Source organism: Pongo abelii, chromosome 5 (assembly GCF_028885655.2).
Source record: "Pongo abelii isolate AG06213 chromosome 5, NHGRI_mPonAbe1-v2.0_pri, whole genome shotgun sequence".
In the NCBI taxonomy this organism is placed as follows: Eukaryota; Metazoa; Chordata; class Mammalia; order Primates; family Hominidae; genus Pongo; species Pongo abelii.
This window is the reverse complement of record NC_071990.2, coordinates 34,332,232-34,350,106: the sequence shown is the minus strand read 5'-3', so window position 1 is coordinate 34,350,106 and position 17,875 is coordinate 34,332,232. Positions and strand designations below refer to the sequence as shown.

The 17,875-nt window shown below is 56.3% G+C and overlaps 1 protein-coding gene across 4 annotated transcripts in view; it reads left to right on the top strand.

Moving 5' to 3' along the window:
- Positions 1–17,875, top strand: part of GRM4 (glutamate metabotropic receptor 4) — a 127,522-nt gene that overhangs the window by 41,948 nt on the left and 67,699 nt on the right. For 2 of the 4 annotated variants that reach the window (XM_024248960.3, XM_024248963.3), the window contains one exon: positions 11,157–11,373. In XM_024248960.3, coding sequence (XP_024104728.1) covers positions 11,157–11,373 — 217 coding nt within the window. Of the gene's footprint in view, positions 1–1,086; positions 1,260–9,672; positions 9,778–11,156; positions 11,374–17,875 lie in introns of those variants that run through there. The other 2 variants (XM_054557413.2, XM_054557412.2) reach the window with 2 other exon arrangements.

Below are 17,875 nucleotides of genomic sequence, written 5' to 3'. Positions count from 1 at the left end.
AAATATTTGTTCAAAGGCCTGTTGCCTGCGTCTGTCTGGTTCTCTCCTGGAAAACATAATTCAGAACGGGCCTGGAAATTAATCCAAGTGTCTGCTTGTTCTCCTGATAAGAGGCTGGGCAGGACCCGGGGATGGGGAGACAGAGGTGGCATGGGGCAGCTTCCCAGCGTTTGCTTCCTGGGGTGTCAGTGGGAGACAGGGTGTGACAGGCCCCAGGAGGTGAGGGATGCCAGAGGGAGGGTCCTGCCTGAACCCAGGAGGCAGGAAGGAGACCTCAGAGCACCTTCTATGTGCTAGGCACTGCCGTGGGTAGCCCACTTACTGCAGAGTGACGCCACTGGCTTGCCCAGGCTCAGCGTCAGATCATGTGAGAATTGGAGCTGCTGACCAGCTCTGCGACCTTGGCAAGGCCCTGAGGCTTTGGGCTTCAGCTTCCTCACTGGCTGAAGGTGCTTCAGCACTGTGGTGCTTGTCTCATGGGCTGGCTGTGCAGAAGGAATGAGGTGTCCCCTTTGTTCAATGAATGCCTGTCCTGTGGCAGGTGTCTGAAGACACAGTGGGGGAATAACATGAAGCCCCATGTTGATGTTTTAGAGGGAGATGGATACTAAATGAAATAAGTAAGGAAATATAGTGTGTTAGTAGGCGATCATTGTGCAGAAAATCAAAGCAGAGGAGGTGAAGGTGGAGTTCAGGGGAGGGAGGTGGGATTGGTCAGGGAAGGCCTGCCTGAGAAGAAGACATTTGAGCAAAGTCTTGAAGTGAGGGATGAGAGGGAGCGAGCCACGTGCATATCTGGGGGAAGCCATTCAGGCAGTGGAACAGCCAGTGCAAAGGCCCTGAGGCGGAGTGTGCCTGGAGAGTTCGAGGCACAGTAAGGAGGCTGGCGTGACTGGAGCCGAGTCAGTGAGGCCAAGCTGGGAGTGGTTGGAGATGAGATCAGAGGTGTTGAGCATGAAAATGCTTTGTCAAAATGCCAAGTGTTGCAGGTAATTCTGACAGACTGCTCTGAGCTGAGCCGTAAAGGGCATTTTATTAGCACCTGGCAGGGGCTCCCAAAGGAAGGCTGGTGTGTGAATTTTGCAGGAAGTGGGGAGACCTGTTATTGCTTCTGTCCCCTGCACACCTTAAATGCCCCAGTCCTTCCAGCTGGCTGCAAGATGGTGCAAACTCTTCCCAAGCTATTTCCCCATGATGGTGCTAAGAGAAAAAAGAGGACCCTTAGGACTTCAGGGCCATGCTGCGGGGGTGGAGGACAGGTAGGGATCCTGGTGAGAGGCCCTGACCTGGCCACTAGGGCACAGGTGGCAGTGGAGGTCCACACGTCCTGGCCATACCCCTGGCCTCCAGGAGAGAAGTCAGGGGCCACGAGATCACTCTCTGGCAGCCCCGTGTGGGGTTGGTGATCCTAATTAAAAGTTCAGATGCAAAAGGCTTGATGATGGAATTTCTAATTAAATCAATTTCATCTCGTCTGGGAGACAGGTTTGCCTATAATAAGCATGAAATTAATAATTATGTATAGAAACTAGCTATTGCTCAAAGCAGAGCCGTTTTACACAACCTTCCAGGGCTCCTGCCCGATCTTTTGTGTTGGAGACGAGTGGGCCACTTCAGCCCTTAGTTTGACAGCCAGGAGTGGAGGCGGGGGCTCAGCAAGGAGAGGAAGCAGGGCTGGTCTCCCGGCTGCTGCCCTGAGGATCCTGCCCCACAGGATGGGGGCGGCCTTCTCACTAGAGGCTGCAGCGTCACCCTCAGATTCTCAGTGTATGTGTGTAGATGTAGCGTGTGTGTGTAAATGCACATGCATGTGTAGGCCCACCGTGTACAGAGGAGATAGGTTTTACCTGACAGTTAGCAGCATCGGCTCTGCAGCTAGTTCTAGTTCAAATCCTGGCTCAGCCACTCACTAGCTGTGTGAGCTTGGGCAAGTGACTTAACATCTCTGTACTTCAGTTTCAGAAAAATGGGGAGAATAAGAGGGCCCACCTCATAGGGCTATGGTAAGATTGAAGGTGTTAAGGTGCATGAAGCTACTTAGGAAAGTTCTTGGCACATAGTAAGCACCCGATAAGTGTTAGGTCTCATGATGATGAGGATTGCGTGTGTGTGTGTGAATTTAATTCAATACAATTCCATCCAAACCAGCCTGTGATGAGTGTGAACTTGACACATCCATGCCCTTGAGGTGGAAATAAATAAGAGTCATTCCTGGCTCTCCCAGAGCTGGAGCCTAATGTTTACTGCTCCCTGTGTCTGTCAGCATAGGTGAGGTGATGCTGCCATAACAAACAACCCTCAAAGCTCCGTGGCTTAAAATAGCGTCAGCTTAACTCTTGCTGTGTTACATGTCTATGGAGGTTGGCTAGGCACTCCACTCAGGGACCCAGGCTGGGCTGGAACATTGCTCAGGGACCCATTGCTTATAGTAGCAGAGGAAATGTGTACCCTGTAGGTCTCACGACTGCAATTCAGTGCTGTGGGACAGAAGCGATAGGCATGTTCTGCTCTCAGCTCATTGTCCAGAACTTTTCAAGTGGCCCCAAGAAGGCAGAGATCTTGAAATGTTTGGCTGATGGCCCTTGCCCAGCACCCAGCATTAGCTCTGTGTGTATTCATTCACTATTGATTGTCTCTCCCATTCGGATGTCAGCTCCAGGAAGGCAGGGATCATGCAGAGCACTGAGTGGGTGCTCAGTAAACCCTGGTCAAGTGAGTGAATTAATGAATGGCCTGACAGAGCTTTGGAGGAGCATGAGTGGATGCTGGGAGAGTGTATGAGGGGAGGCTGGTGGCCACAGGAGCAGCTGAGGCAAAGGGACCTCGTGGGCCTCGTGGCCAGTTCTACTGTCTTTGATGATAGTGCCTGCAGCCCAGGACACTCTGACATGCACTCTCCATCACGGAGGGGAAACTGCAGATCACGGTGTGATAGGAAGGGGGCCGTGTCTTGGGGGCCACAGATTATAGGGGCAGAGGAGGGCCAGAGCAGCCCTGGAACTGGGCAGAGGAGTGGTCCATCTCCAGACCGGGGGGAGGAGCAGAGCAAGGGAGGCCAAGGGCCCTGGGGTGGCAACTGCAGCTTTCTCAGCCGCCAGGAAGAAGGCTGAGTCCGGGCTGGCCCAGGGTGGGCCCTCGCAGACTGATCAATTGCACTGGGGCACAGGCCGGCCGGCCGGCCAGGGCCAGACAGGGGCACATGGTCAGGCCCCAGAGTGACCGGATGCTCAGGGCAGGAGTTGGCAGCTGGTCTGCATCCATGGAGTAGAGGACTAGATCTGATTAATGAGGGCATCAAGTCCTGAGGTGAGTGCCCAGGCAGGCCTGATTTGAATTCCCGGAGGGTCTGTGGCAAAGGGGCTGGTGCTCCCCAGATGGCTCTGGTGGGTGTGGAGAAAGGCGGCATTGAAGGGGAAGGGCCCCAGTGTGTGGCCCTGGAGGAGGCGCTGGGGCAAGGAGAGACAGTCTCCTGATCTGGGGCCTATCCTGCTCCTCCCAAAGACCACCCAGTTGTGCCCACTCAGTCCCCTGCCCAGGTGCCCCCTGCCATTTCCCCTAGGCCTTGTTCTTTGGTCACTGGGGACAAGGCAGCTCCATGGAGGGCGTGGGTGTGTGAGGCCTCCGTGGGGCTGTCCCAAGCTGTCTGGGTCACTCTAACCTTCTGATCCTGAACCCAGTGGTACGCATCAGGGATGGTCCTGGTCAGGGCTGAAGGCCGGGGACTGTTGGCATCCTCTCCGTGTGCTGGCCCCACCCTGCTCCCTCTGCTGCCTCCCTGCACCCCCCTACTTGTCCCCACTCTCTCTGTGACCACATATAATTGATCCCCAATGCCGTGAGTCTCCCGCTAAGTGCCTGCCGCCCACCTCCCCTCTACCCCGAAGCCCCTGTCCTGGTTCAGGCAACATCAGCTACTGTCTGCAGTGCACTCACCACCTTCTCCTGGACTGCCGGGCCTGCCTCTCCAGACTCTTCCCCTGCAGGCTGAGGGCCATTCTGACCATCTGTACCCCTGCTCAGGCTCCCTCCACAGCTCCCCTGGCTCCCAGGAAAGTCCCGCTCTCCTTGGCGGGGCCTGGGAAGCCCCTGTGGCTGGGCCTCTGTGTGCAGACAGCCTGGTCCCCAGGCCCTGCCACTGTTCCCCTCACCCTGTAGCTCTTGCCTTGCCCATGGGAGGTTGGGGGAAATCTTTGTTCTCCCAGCCACAAGTCTGACCCCAACTAGGCTGGTTCTCTGACTGTTATTTAAATCCGTGTCCCCAGCACCTGGCCAGAGGGGTGCTCAGGTGCTCTGTGAGGGGGAGCCCTACTGGGGGCGCAGGTGAGACCGGCTCCCAGCCCGCAGAGGGAGGGAGGGAGGGAAGGGCAGCTGGCAACCCCAACTCTTGCGCCTCTGGCGCCCCCTCCCAGCCCCCACCCCATCTCTGCAGCTAAGGCCCTGTGGGGGAGGCTGCACTGCTCAGGCCCCTGAGGGGTCAGGGTGGGGGATGTTGCAGGCAAGGCCTTTGGAAGCCAGCACTCTCCTCCTCTTTCTCTGAACCACACATTCCTGTCCGCCACAGCTTTCATGTACCTAAAAGCATCACTGGCTTTTATCTGTGAAGCAAACAGCTGATGCTGAGAGCCAGGCAGTGGAGGGCCTGAAGCAGCCAGGATCAGAAGGGCAAGGAGCAGGCAGCCAAGCCTGGGGCTTGTGCCAGCCCTGTGCAGAGTCCCCTGCTCCCTGGGCGATAGGGGCTGCGCCGGGCAGGTGGGGATCTTAAGGTCTGCCTGGGTCCTGGCTGGGCCTAGGCTGGTGGCCAGAGGTGGCTGCAAGATCCCAGCCTCAATCTGTGGTGGCCTGGCCTGGCCCGTGGGTGGAACAGAAAGAGCAGAGTCAGCAGGGAGGGCGGGGCAGAGCTGGAGGCGGAGCAGCTCAGCCAGCACCTTGTTTCTGACATCTCCTGGTGGGGATACTCAGAGGACACTATCATCTCTCCAAGCCTCAGCTTCCTCATCTACAAAATGGGCACAGTGATCCTAGCCCTGCCTTTCTCTCTAATAAGAATATCTAGCATTTGCCCAGGGCCCCCATGCGCCTGGCTTGTTCTAAGCACTTTTTGTGTATTTGCTGACTCAGTCCTCTCTGTTGTGATGGTGATGACTTTACGGGGAAGAAACTGAGGCCCAGAGAGTTCACTTGATTGCCTAAGGTTGCACAGTTGGATAGCAAAGCTGGGTCACACAGCCCTGGGCAGGGTGGCTCCGATGGGTGCCGGACACTTACGTGCTGTGCCAAGCATTAGGGCAGAGGAGGAAAGGCAAGGCGCTTTTAACAGAAAAGGTCACAGGAAGAGGAGTGTGGGTTTTGTCAGGTAGCCCCTGGGGTGTCTGTGGTGATGGCCCTGGACGTCTGGTCACTTGACTTGAGCCCACTTGACTTGTGGGGGTCGTGGTGAGGATTTCAATCCTGACTGAGCTGAACAGTCTTGAGCAAAGCTCCAGCCTTCAGGGACCCTGAGGACTGTGCTCCGGGTGGGCACTGAGACACTGGACACACTCCCTGCCCTCCAGCATCCCTGTTCCACCTTTGGATGGTATGGGATGTGGACCAGCTGCCCTCAGTGGGTTTTCAGATTCTTCAGTTCTGGGAACCAGTTACCCAGAGCTGGAGCTGTGGGCGTTCTGGGTCACCGCCTGTGTGCTAGCCGGTATCAGCATGCCTGGGCTGGTTGTGTGAGGCTGCTGGCTGGGCCTGGGGCAGCCCGAGGGCAGATCCAGGCACTAAGCACATGTGTGTGCCTGGATACACACATGCTCACACACACACAGGCATGCAACATGCTCACACACAAGGCATGCAACATGCTCACACACACAGGCATGCATACATGTTCACACACACACACAGGCATGCACACATGGCCTTTGCACTGGCTGCTCCCTGGGCCTGGAACACCTTGGCCTCAAATACCCCTCCCTGCTGGGGTCTTGACACAGACTGTAAAAGAGGTCTGTCTGGCCACTCTGCAACACTCCCCTGTTCCTTTCCTTTCTTTTTCCTCCTGGCTCCTCATCCCCATCTAACAGACTCAGAAGCTTATGATGCACCTCTGCATGACCTGCCTCCATCTAGATTGGAGCCCCCTGAGGGCAGTTGTCCATAGTCCATCCCCAGCCCTCAGAACTATGCCTGGAGGCCGTGGGTGCTCCATGCTCCTTTGTGGGAGGAATAAATGAATGAATGTGCGGGGCACCCATGTGCTCAGGACACATGCTGTAGCCCATGCGCCCACGTGCATGCACACACACACACACACTCTCTCTCTCTCAGATGTACTTGGAATCCATCTTCATTGTTGCTTAAGTCCGGAAGCCGCTTTTGTCTTTCCCCATGTGGCATGGATCTCCTTGTCACTCTAGAAGCCAGAGACAGAGGGAGAGGGAGAGAGGTTTATTCATGCATCCTCCCACCCCTCAGTCACTCACCCCTTACCTCAGCTGAGGCTCTCCTGGGTGGTGGCTGCAGGCACACTGTGTGTCACTCCAGGGGGCCATACAACCTACCCCTCTTCAGGGGGTCCAGACAGTGGAGCACTTTTTGCACAAACACTTTCTGCCATCTCTGCTGATGTCTCCCAGAAAGCAGTGGGTATTGACTAGTGTTTGGGGTGGGATCAGTCTAGTTCAACTCTGCATCTCTCCATGCGGCCTTGCCTGCACGAGGCGGGGTGCTTAGAAGGCCTGTTGAATTGGTGAGTAGGCAGAGAATAGTAACACCGGGAGGACGTGCCTGGTGCCCTTGGGGCAGCTGCATTCAGTGCTGTGGGAGGCTAGGCCTCCTCTGGAGGATGAGGGCTCAGGGAGGGCTGCCTGGAGGAGGTGATATTTGAGTTGGGCCTTGATGAGCAGGGGGATTTGGATGTGGGAGATGAGGTCATGGACTCTGGGGGCAGAGGAAAATAGACAAAGAGGAAGGAGAAAGGGACAGACAGAGGGACCTAGAGCAGGACCACAGCAGGATGCCTGTGCTTGGTCAGGGGCTGCTGGAATCTGAGTTCTGACTCTTGCCCCATGAGGGTGTGACACAAGGTGCTGCGTCCCCAGCACCTGGAACAGTGTCCAGTGTACAGTAGGTGCTCAATGTGTTGGGTGAGGGAAGCAAAGGAGGCAGAGGGATGGAGCAGCTGGCACTGGGGCGGGCACCGTTCCCTCCCTCCCCTCCTGCCGCTGCTGTTGGGAGAGGAGAGGAGTATTCTCTGAGGAGAATGTAAATTGCATGTCCCCCTCCTGCTCGGGCTGGGCTGCGCAGACAGTGGGAGTTGAAGAGACGTCAGAGCCCCACATGGGCCAGGTTGTCACAGTCACCTGCTTAGACGCTGACGTGGCTCCCTGCCTGCCTGTGGCGGCCCCTGACACCTCCTGCCCCCCATCCCTCCACTCCAGGGTGGGGCAAGAGAGCCTTGGAGAGCCTGATAGCATTCCCAGGATGTCCCTGTGACAATGACAATGACAACAAGGAGACTATGGAGAGAGCGTGTGATGGGAGGGGGCCGGCAGAGAGGGAGAGTCCTAGGAGGTAAAGTCAGAGAGAGGCAAGAGAAGGTGATTGCTGCCAGAAGAAGTTTAGCGGGAGGAATGGCAGCTCCCCTAAGAGCTGACCCTTAGTGCTCACTGCCTGCCAGGCACTGTTCTGCGTGCTTTGCCTGAATTCCCTCATGTGACCCTCACAGCCTTAGGAGACAGCTATTGTAATTATTCCCGTTGTGCAGCTGAAGAAACTGAGGCCAGGGGGGGTAAAGTAACTTGCCCAAGTTTTTTTTCAGCTGGTGAGAGGCGGAGCTGGGATTTGAACTTAAGCAGCGTAGCTCCCCAAAGTCTGCTTGAAACTGTCTCCCTAGGAAGTGTGGGAGGGGCTGGAGCTGAGGAGGGAGGCTGCGGGGAGGGCAGACAGGAGAGGCTGGCAGGTGGACACATCGCAGGAGGCTGGCTTATCCCCAGGATCCTATTCAGGAGCCTGTGATTCCCTCACCCATGTCTCAGGGTTGGGTCCTTGTTCCGGTGTCTCAGGAATTATTGGGGGAAGGTCAGGGGCCCCTCCTGGGCTCTTGAAATCAGGGGCCCGGGGCTCTCCTGCAGGCTGACGTGCATATCCTGTAGGAGTGCATGCTTGGCCCCCCACCCTCTGGGGGAATGGAGTGTGTGCCGTGGGCCAGGTCCAGTGTGCCAGGGCCCTACTCTGGATGTGGGCCAGGGTCTGAAGGCTTCTCATGAGACTGGCCCCACAGGGGATGCCCGGACATCCATCTGTCCATCCACTGCTCACCACCTGTGCTGAGCACCACCTGGGCCTGAAAAGGAGCTTGGAAGGAGGAATAGGGATGAGTGAGAAGGAGCCACCTCGTCTTGGGCGGCCTCTGTTTCCATTTGCCGCCGGCTGTGAGGCCCAGGTTGAGCCCTCAACCCCTCCTGGGAATCAAGGACTGGTGGGAGGAAACACCAGAAGTAGGGACAAGCTTCTGATCAGGAGGGGCGTGGAGGCAGGCAGGTGATAATCGCTCCTGGCTAGGGCCCAGCAGAGGCCAGTGAGAGAGGTAAGCAAAACACTTGTCTCTCAGGGACCTCCCCCCAACAAAGAACTAACCTCCCCTGCACAGTGTGAAGAGTGTGAAGGCTGAGAAACTGCTCTAAAACACAAGACTTCCTAAAAACAAACCAGCTATGACTCTAATACCATTTTCAGACCTCAAAAATAACAACCTTAAAGTGAATTAATAAATATCCAATTAGAGCTCACATTTTAGAGGGTGCTGTTTTTATGCCAAGTGTTCTCCAAGGCAGAGAGGACTGGGCTAGTTTTCAGTCACTGCTGACAGAGCAGGTGAGGGGACACATAGATTCAGGTATATTCGAGTGTGGTTTGCTTTCCAAATGGGTGGAAGATGTGCATGGTTCTACATTGGAAACCTACAAAGGGTAGAAGGTGAAAAGTCCCTGCCAGATCCTGTCTCAGCCACTTGCTTTCCTCCCCTGAGGCAATGCACGTGTTTTGTTTCAGAGCACTGAGTATGCACCTGCCCTTTCACACAGTAAACAGCTTCCACCTGCATGTTGCCTCCTTATTGCTGTTGTTTTTACCCCACAATATCTTGGAGACCCACCCAGAGCAGTGCCTGGAAATCAGCCTCATTCCTTTTCACAGCTGTGTAATATTCCTCATCTGGCTAGAACTTCTTTAAACAATCCCCTCTTGATGGACATGTGAGTTGTTTCCAAAGTTTTACTGTTACAAACAGTGCCAGTGGATAATGTAGTACATGCCATTTTATAAAGACCACAAGAGCTACAGGGAGGGGGTTTGGGAGTTAACTCTTGGTTACTTAGAAAATCCAAAAAACCAGTTAACTGTTTCCCCTACCCACATCCTCACCCATGAAGGTCTCAGTGGTTTGGGCTTTTCCCACAGGGGAGGCGGAGAGCGGGCCAGCTGGGTGGCCCAGCTGGGCCATGCTTTTGGCAGTGGACATTCTCAGCGAAGGGTGGACCCTCACTGTCCCCAGTCAACTTCCTTATTGTCATTTGTCCCTTTATTAAGAGGCTGTGGGACCTACCATGCGTTGACTCTCCCCATCCTGCTCTGCTCCAGCCACACAGGCCCCTTGCTTGGCCACCCATACACCACCTGCCACCCTGATGTCCTGCCCCCTTATGCCACTCTGTGAGGCCTCATCGCTGTGGAGAATGGTCCTGGTCACTTGTTAGCTTGCTTCCTCCTCTCCTCCTACCAGAAGGATGCTCCGTGAGTGTTTTATTCACTGCTGTCCTCAGCACTTAGGACATCGTAGGTGCTCAATAAAGTCTTTGTTTAAGTGAATAGAGTTGAATGTCGGGATATTGAGGTGGGGCTCCTAGGTCGGCAGAACCTCTGCCCTGTCCTGAGGAAGGGGAGCTGACTGGTCTGGGAGGTGGTCCCAGGGATAGGGACACACTAGGCTTTGGCCAAGTGGGCAACCACTTGCCAGGGGCAGCCCCAACCCTCCTGTCCCAGGAACATTTCCCCACCCACAGTTGCCACTGGGCCTGAAGTCTGGCCACAGGTTTCTTGGCCAGGATTGAATCTGAGTGATTCCTTAGGGGCATAAAATCTTAGTTTCGACGCCAGCCTGGATCAATATGCATTCCCCGCCCCCATCTCCCTGGACAACTGAGCGGGCAGAGGGCACACAGGAAAGAGGAATGTCCCTGTGGGCCAAGCGGGGAGTGGAGCCCACAGGCCCTGAGCAGCTGGGAGAACAGAGCAGTGGGTGGGGCCCTGGAGGGGAGGGGCAGAGAGGAAGGACCATACCCCTTTCCTGTCCTGGGGATGGTTGGGTGTATCTACAGGAGGCAGGGGGTCTGAGTCTCATCCCTGCCTGGGGAGGGTCCAGGTGGGGCCTGTGGAGGCAGGAAGATGCCCTGTGACTGGAAAGCCCCGGGGCTGGGGCAGGGCCCTGGGTCGGCTCTGCCTTGGAGAGGCTGTGGGACCTGGTAGGCTGGTGACTCTCTGGGCTCAGTGTCCCCAGCTGCAGAGAGAAGGGACTTCTTGAAGCCCACCCTACTAGCTTCCTGGGCTTCCATCCTTGGGGTTGGAGTAGGGGACAGGGGAGCTAGAATCGAGGCTTCATCTCCTCTGAGCAGGGCACGAGGAAGGAGGCTGAGCTGGCAGAGAGCTGTGGGAACAGGGTCTGCTGGGTCCTGACCAGAGGGGCTTCCTGGGGACATGAGATGGGCCACATGACCCCTCAGGGCCCCTCCCAACACCCAAATCCCACCCCATCCCCAGGCTGAATCATCTCACGTATGTGGGGATTTTCCCTGGGCTGGGGTCTTTGAGCTCTTTGTGTAAATTGAGGCAGCCAGAGGCTCCCAGGGTGTATGTGTATGTGGTGTATGTACGTGTGTGCGTGTGCGTGCGTATGCGTGTATGTGTACCTGTGTGTGGTTGGGGTGTCTTTGGGGACCCCAGGGAGGCTGGTTGGGAGACTTTCTGGAGGAGGAGGCAGCGCCCATGGGGAGGGGTGGGCTCTGGTGGTTCCAAGGCTGTGGGGACCAGAGGGAGATTGGTGTGTAGGGGAATGCGGCTGGCTAGGCAGGGTGGGGGGCCAGTCGCCACCCTCAGCAGCCCCTCTCGCCCCTCAGATACCCCAGATCAGCTACGCCTCCACAGCACCAGACCTGAGTGACAACAGCCGCTACGACTTCTTCTCCCGCGTGGTGCCCTCGGACACGTACCAGGCCCAGGCCATGGTGGACATCGTCCGTGCCCTCAAGTGGAACTACGTGTCCACGGTGGCCTCGGAGGGCAGCTATGGCGAGAGCGGTGTGGAGGCCTTCATCCAGAAGTCCCGTGAGGACGGTGAGTCAAATGCCTGGCCGCAGGGTCATGCCGGGCTCGGGGTGTCCCGGCACAGTGACTGACCCACTAAGAGCTCCCAGCCGGGGCCCGATATGGGCTCTGACTGCCTGGCTGTTGCCAGGTGGGCCTCGGCCTCTTCTTTGAGCACTGTGGTTTGGTCCATGGCCTCACTGGGCTCTGGGTGACTCTGGTCAACGGCGGGTGTGAGGCCTTTGCAGACGTGGGTGTGCAGATGAGGAGACTGTTGACCTCCCTGGTGCGGGAGCCTGCGGGGCGGCCGCTCTCCTCACAGCAGAGGAAGGGATGGGGTGGGGACGAGGGGCCTTGTTTAGAGGGCTGTCAGGGACTCATGTGATGGGCGGACAGCCAGGCAGGCTCTCAGAGGAATGAGGAATTTGGAGCCCCTAAAATTGACCTGTCTGTGGTGGGGGTGAGGGTGGAGGGCCGCAGGTGGCCTGTGCTGGTTTGGGCATCAGTGAAGAAGGTGTCCCTGTGGGTGGGGTTTGAGGAACTCTGGCAAGTATTTATTCTCCTCGAGGTCTCCCCCTCGTACCCTGATGCCACTTTCCCCCATTAAGCTCGCTGAATTGCCTTAAATTGCTGTCCTCAGATGCTCTGCGATAAAGCTTTCAGGTGTCCCCAGCGATAAGCGGCTGAGCGATAACAAGGGTTAACCCCTTGGCAGGTGACTCCCACCTAGCAGGGCCTGGGAGCAGGCCCCTGGCTGGGTCTGTGCTGCTGCTGGTGCCCTGGGAGGGCTGGCTGCATGGGCTGCAGCTGTGGGCATCTGGGGACAGCAGGCAGCCCTGGGCTGGCGGCCTCCACCTGGGCTGGGGTGAGCCAAGACGGGACAGCTCCTGGGGGGCTGTGGGGGTAAAGGATGGTGCCTGTGACTTCCTTGGGGCCCTGTTGTGGTGTGTGGGGGAAGCGGGGAGGCCCTTCTCCCTCCTGGCAGACCCACCTTCTGTAGAGAGGGCCCGTCTGCCCTGCTCCTGGTCTCTCCCGAGGCCCTGCTTCTAAACAGCTCGCCAGCGCCTGAGACCTTGGGTGATGGTGTCTGTTTATTTATACTCTCATGGTCTCAGGACTCTAATTGCTTTTCGTAAGGACTACAGAGTGTGCAGAGGCTGCTGTTGGTAGCACCCCGTGGGCATAATCCTCCTATAAATCTCGGATAAGCCCCTTTAATTGTACAGCTGAAGCTGCTTGGGTGCCTCCACCTGGGGGAGGGGGGCAGCGGGGCGGTGGGAAGTGGGGCAGAACTGACTGATGGCAGAGGCTCCGGGCCAGTCCCCACTCCGGCAGCCTGGCAGAGCAAAAGGAAGCAGAGGTGAACAGGACTCCACTCCCAGCTCCAGGTGGGCTGGCAATAGCACCTGGGAACCCTGGCGGACAGTGTCAGAGCCTCAGAGCCCCAGAGCCCAGCCCCTCCCTCGGGCCACCCACATGTCCTTTCCTCCTTTGCTCAGACCCAAGACCTGGGCACCTCCCTCTGGACAGCACCTCCCACTCTGCTCTGCTGGCTCCTTTCCTTCAACTCTTCCCCAAACCAACCTCCTGCCTTTTCTGTTTAAGGCATGACCTCTGCAGGATTTAGGGTCAAAGGTATAGGAGGAGGGAAGGGATCAAGGGCCCTGAGTCTCCGTGTTCAGTTGTGTTCAGTCCCTGCCCTGAGGGACCTCAAAGCCACCCCCAGTGCTCATGCAGGCCTCCCTCTGTGCCCAGCACCTGCTGTCCTGCGCAGTCCTTCCTGCCCTACGAGGTAGATGCTGCCTCATCCCCATTTTGCAGGAGAGGAAGTGCAGGCACAGAGAGGCTGAATAATAGCTAGTGCCAGGCTACACAGCAAGTAAGAGGTGGAGAAGGGATTTGAACCCAGGATGGCTGGCTCCAGAACTAGAGGTCTCACCTGTTTCTGTACTCTTTGTCTTCTCTGTCTTCTGTCATTTGCATGCTCACTGAGACCCATATGGGCCGGCCCCTGTGCAAGTGCTAGGGTATGACAGGGATACACAGGCACACCCGTGTACACACAGCCTGGAGGGACAGGAGAGGCATGGGATGGGGGTGGGGTCTGGGCATTGTGTTTTGGCTGAAGGTAAACCTATTGTTTAATTTTTTTTTTTTTATCAACATCTAATCAAGTATTGGGCGGTTAGAAAAAATAAAGTCTACTCAAGATTTTTTAAAAGGACTTCATGATCTAGAAAAATAAAATTTGCTATTATGCGAGGGCCTCCAGCTCGGGGCACTCCTGTCCTGGCAGAGACGCCCCTCACAATGCCTGCCACGCCCCATGCACCATCCGTACGTCCCTGAGGGCCTGGCTTCCTGCTTGGCTGGGCCTCCCACGTCCCCAAACTTCCAAGGCCACTCCATGCCAGTGTGCAACAGCCTATGGGGGCCTGGCCAGGGCAGTTTAGGCAGCTAGGTCTCCTCGCGCAACCCAATAAATGAAATTTGATTTGGAGGAACATCTTTTAGCGGGTGAAAAGAAAGGAAGAGAGAGAGAGAGAGAGCTGCACTCCAGCTGGCCAAATTGAAATCAGAATTGAGCAGCCAGTAGAAAGAGGCCGCTGTACCTTGTAGCCTAATCCCTGTGAAAGATTAAAGATGTCTTTGGCCGTATATTGTATTGATTCATCCTCTGAAGTATAAATCATCTGTGAGTTGCTCAGAGGAGCACCAGGGAGGGGAGTGGCGGGGAGGGCATGCTGGCCAGGCTGGGATGCATGTTGGAAGTGTGGTGAGCGAGTCCTGGGTGCCAACTCTGTGCTGGTCTCTGGGTCCTTCAGAAGAGCATGACTATGCCCATTTTATAGATGGGGAAATGGAGGCCAGAGGGTGTGGGTCACTTTCCCAAGGCCACAGAGCTAGAACATGGAGGAGCTGGGATGGGAACCTGGCTCTGTCCTGCAGGTGGGGAGCCCGTAGGTGGCACTGGGAGTGGCCCAATACTGACTGGGCCACAGGCACCAGGCCTAAAGGAAGCCCTGGCACTGGCATTCCCCACTCCCACCCTTGTCTACACATGCTCTGGGCAATCCTGTGGCCCTTGACTGAGCCCTGCCTGGGCCAGACACCCCCTATGACTATTACAGATCCTGGTAATAACCATGTGGCTAGGTGAAACACCCGTGGGCTAGGTGTTTTTTCCCCATTTTGCAGATGGGAGAACTGAGTCTCAGAGAAGTGATGTGGCTTGCCTAGGGTCACACAGCCAGGTGTCAGAGCAGGACTTGGAGCTAGGGCTGTCAGACCAGGCACTCTACCTATATACCCTGTCTCCTCCAGCTTGCATTGCAGAGCGGCGGCAGGTGCTTAAGAGGTCAGGCTCCTTCAGGCAGACCTGTGCCCTGGCTCGGATGCTGACTGGCTGTGCGGTCTTGGGAAAATCATTTTGTTTTCTGGGCTCAGTTTCTTATCTGTGAAATGGGAATAAAGCAGGGTATAAGAGTAAAATGTGCGGCCGGGTACGGTGGCTCACACCTGTAATCCCAGCACTTTGGGAGGCCGAGGCAGGCGGGTCACAAGGTCAGGAGTTCGAGACCAGCTTGGCCAACATGGTGAAACGCCGTCTCTACTAAAAATACAAAAATTAGCTGGGAGTGGTGGCACGAGCCTGTAATCCCAAGCTACTTGGGAGGCTGAGGCAGGAGAATCGCTTGAACCTGGGAGGTGGAGGTTGCAGTGAGCCGAGATTGCACCATTGTACTCCAACTTGGGTGACAGAGCAAGAATCTGTCTTAAAAAAAAAAAAGGAGTGAAACGTGCTCCTGGCACTTGTAGGCGGGAGCTCAGGAATGCACTGGAGGGTTTGTCAGGGTCTGGCTGCCTGGGTCCCAGCCCTACCTGGGGCCTGGCTAGTCCTGGGGAGGCCTGGGAAGTGCTGGGCCCCGTGCTGTGCCGTAAATGGAGATATAGGTGTGTCCAGGGATGGGGCTAGAGACAAAACTACAGGAGCCCAGGCTAGCCTGGTTCTTAGGGGATGGCTGGTCTGGTGGGGAGAGGGCAGCAAGGTGAACTCCAAAGGCAGCTAGGCCAGGACGTGTGTGTGTGTGTGTGTCTGTGTAGGGGTGCATGTCCGGGAAGTTCTGGTCATGTGACTGGCAGGCCTGCCTTGGTGGGGATATCTGTAGACTGGGCCTGTGTGTGTGTGTGGGGCGGGGGAGGGGGTTGTGTGTGTGTGTGCGGGCACGTGTGGACCTTCTGGCTGCAGCCAGGACTCCTTCCTCCCTGTCAAGGCTGAGGCTGCACCAGGGAAAGGGAAGAGGCTGCCCTTCCCTCCCGGGCTTCTCTGCAGCATCACCAGGGCTGGATTAGACATGCAGAGCAGGCCTCGCCTGGGCTCTGGAGATAATGCCAGTGAGTCACTGAGGAGGGAGAAAGGCAGGCGGTGGCAAGCGGGTGGCACAGACGTGGGCACAGATGTGGTAGGCATTTTTTTTTTTTTTTTTTTTTTTGAGATGGAGTCTCGCTCTGTCACCCAGGCTGGAGTGCAGTGGCGTGATCTCAGCTCACTGCAACCTCCACCTCCCGGATTCAAACGATTCTCCTGCCTCAGCCTCCCAAGTAGCTGGGACTACAGGCATGCACCACCATGCCTGGCTAATTTTTGTATTTTTAGTAGAGACAGGGTTTCACAATGTTGGCCCGGTTGGTCTCGAACCCCTGACTTCAGGTGATCCACTCGCCTTGGCCTCCCAAAGTGCTGGGATTACAGGTTTGAGCCACCGTGCCTGGCCTTTTTTTCTTTTGGAGATCGGGTCTCACTCTCTTGCCCAGGCTGGAGTGCAGTAGTACAATCACAGCTCATTGGAACCTCAACCTCTCAGGCTCAAGCAATCCTCCTGCCTCAGCCTCCCGAGTAGCTGGAACCACAGGCATATACCTCCATGCTCGGCCAATTTTTTTTTCATTTTTTGTAGGGATGGGGTCTCACCATGTTGCCCGGGCTGGCCTCAAACTTCTGGGCTCAAGTGATGCTCCCACTTTGGTCTCCCAAAGTGCTGGGATTATAGGCATGAACCACTGCACCTGGCCCAGGCCTGTTTTAAGTGCTTTGTACATATTACCTCATTTAGCTCTCAAGACAGCTCCATTATACCAATGGCTAAACAGAGGCTCAGAGAGGTTAAGTAACTCCCACGAGGCCACACAGCTAGGAAGTGGCAGGGGCAGGATTTGAATCCTGCAGATACCCTCCCCAGCCACTGAACTTACCTTCTGTGGTGCATGGGGCAGGAAGTCCTATCCACGGGGTCACCCGGGAGTTTGTCTCTAGTCCTCTCAGGTAAGTGCATCTAGCATGTCTGGGCACATCTGTGCCTCAAGGGTGGAAACAAGATGGCCTCTCTGGGTGTAGCAGGAAGGAGTGTAGGGGGCTTGGCCTGCTCCTTGGAGGATGTCTCGTTCCTTGAACAGCAGGAAATTCTGAGGCCCTACCTCTCGGCTGTGTTGCTGTGCCCTCCATTGATATTCCAGAGATGCGGGTGAGTCAAGCTGTTGCTGGATCTGACCTCCAGCTCCGACTCCCAGAGCTGAGCATCAGACTTGCATGTAGATGGCCTGTGTCAACACAGTGGCATGGCATGGCTGGCAGCCCGCTGAGGAGACAGTACTTGGGCAGCAGGAGGCCCAGGCTGGGCAGCTCCTCATCCGGTGGGCTGTGAGACTCTTGGCATGGGGTGTCCCTGGCTGTAAATGGAGCACCCCCTCTATGGAGGCTCCACGGGGATGAGGTGAAGATCTGTGCAGCCAGAGCCGAGGGGGCTGGCCCCACTCACATTAAGGGTGCCTGTTCTGCTGCCTCTCCTCACTCTCTGGCCTTGCCTCCTTCCGCGCTTCTCCCTCGCTCTTGCCACACCAGCTATCTTGCAGCTCCTCAAATGTTCCAGGCACCAGCTCACCTCAGGGCCTTTGCACGGGCTGGTCCTCCTGCGGGAAAGCTTCTCCTGCATGTCCACGCGGCCCACATTCTTGGTGTCTTCAGGTGTCTTCTCAGATGTCTCCCTTCAGAGAGGCCTCTGATCAGCCTATCTGAAACAGCCCCTGCCTCAGTCCTACTCTCCAGTCCCCGTACCCTGCTCTGTTTTTCTTTATAGCACCAGACTAATACATTTTTATTTGTTTGTATGTGGTCCACCAAGGCAGAGATTTTAATCTGTTTTGTTCTCCACTGCATCTCCAGCATCTAGCACAGCCCTGGCACATAGTAGTTGCTCAATAAACGTTTGTTGAATGAATGGTTAATTGCAAAATCCGGCCCCCAACTACTCACTTCTTCTTTAGCTCTCTTCCCACCCCTAGACCTGAGGGGTTGCTGTCTCAGCCTACAGAGGGGCAAACTGAGGCTGACGGGGTGTAGGCATTGGGGGTGAGGCCAGGCTACCCTGGGACCTCTACCTCCTGCCCCACTGAGGTCCCTGGCTATTCCCCTTCCCCTCTCTACTGACTCACTGAGGACAGAAATCCATTGCTGGAGGCGTAAGGTAGGGAGCAG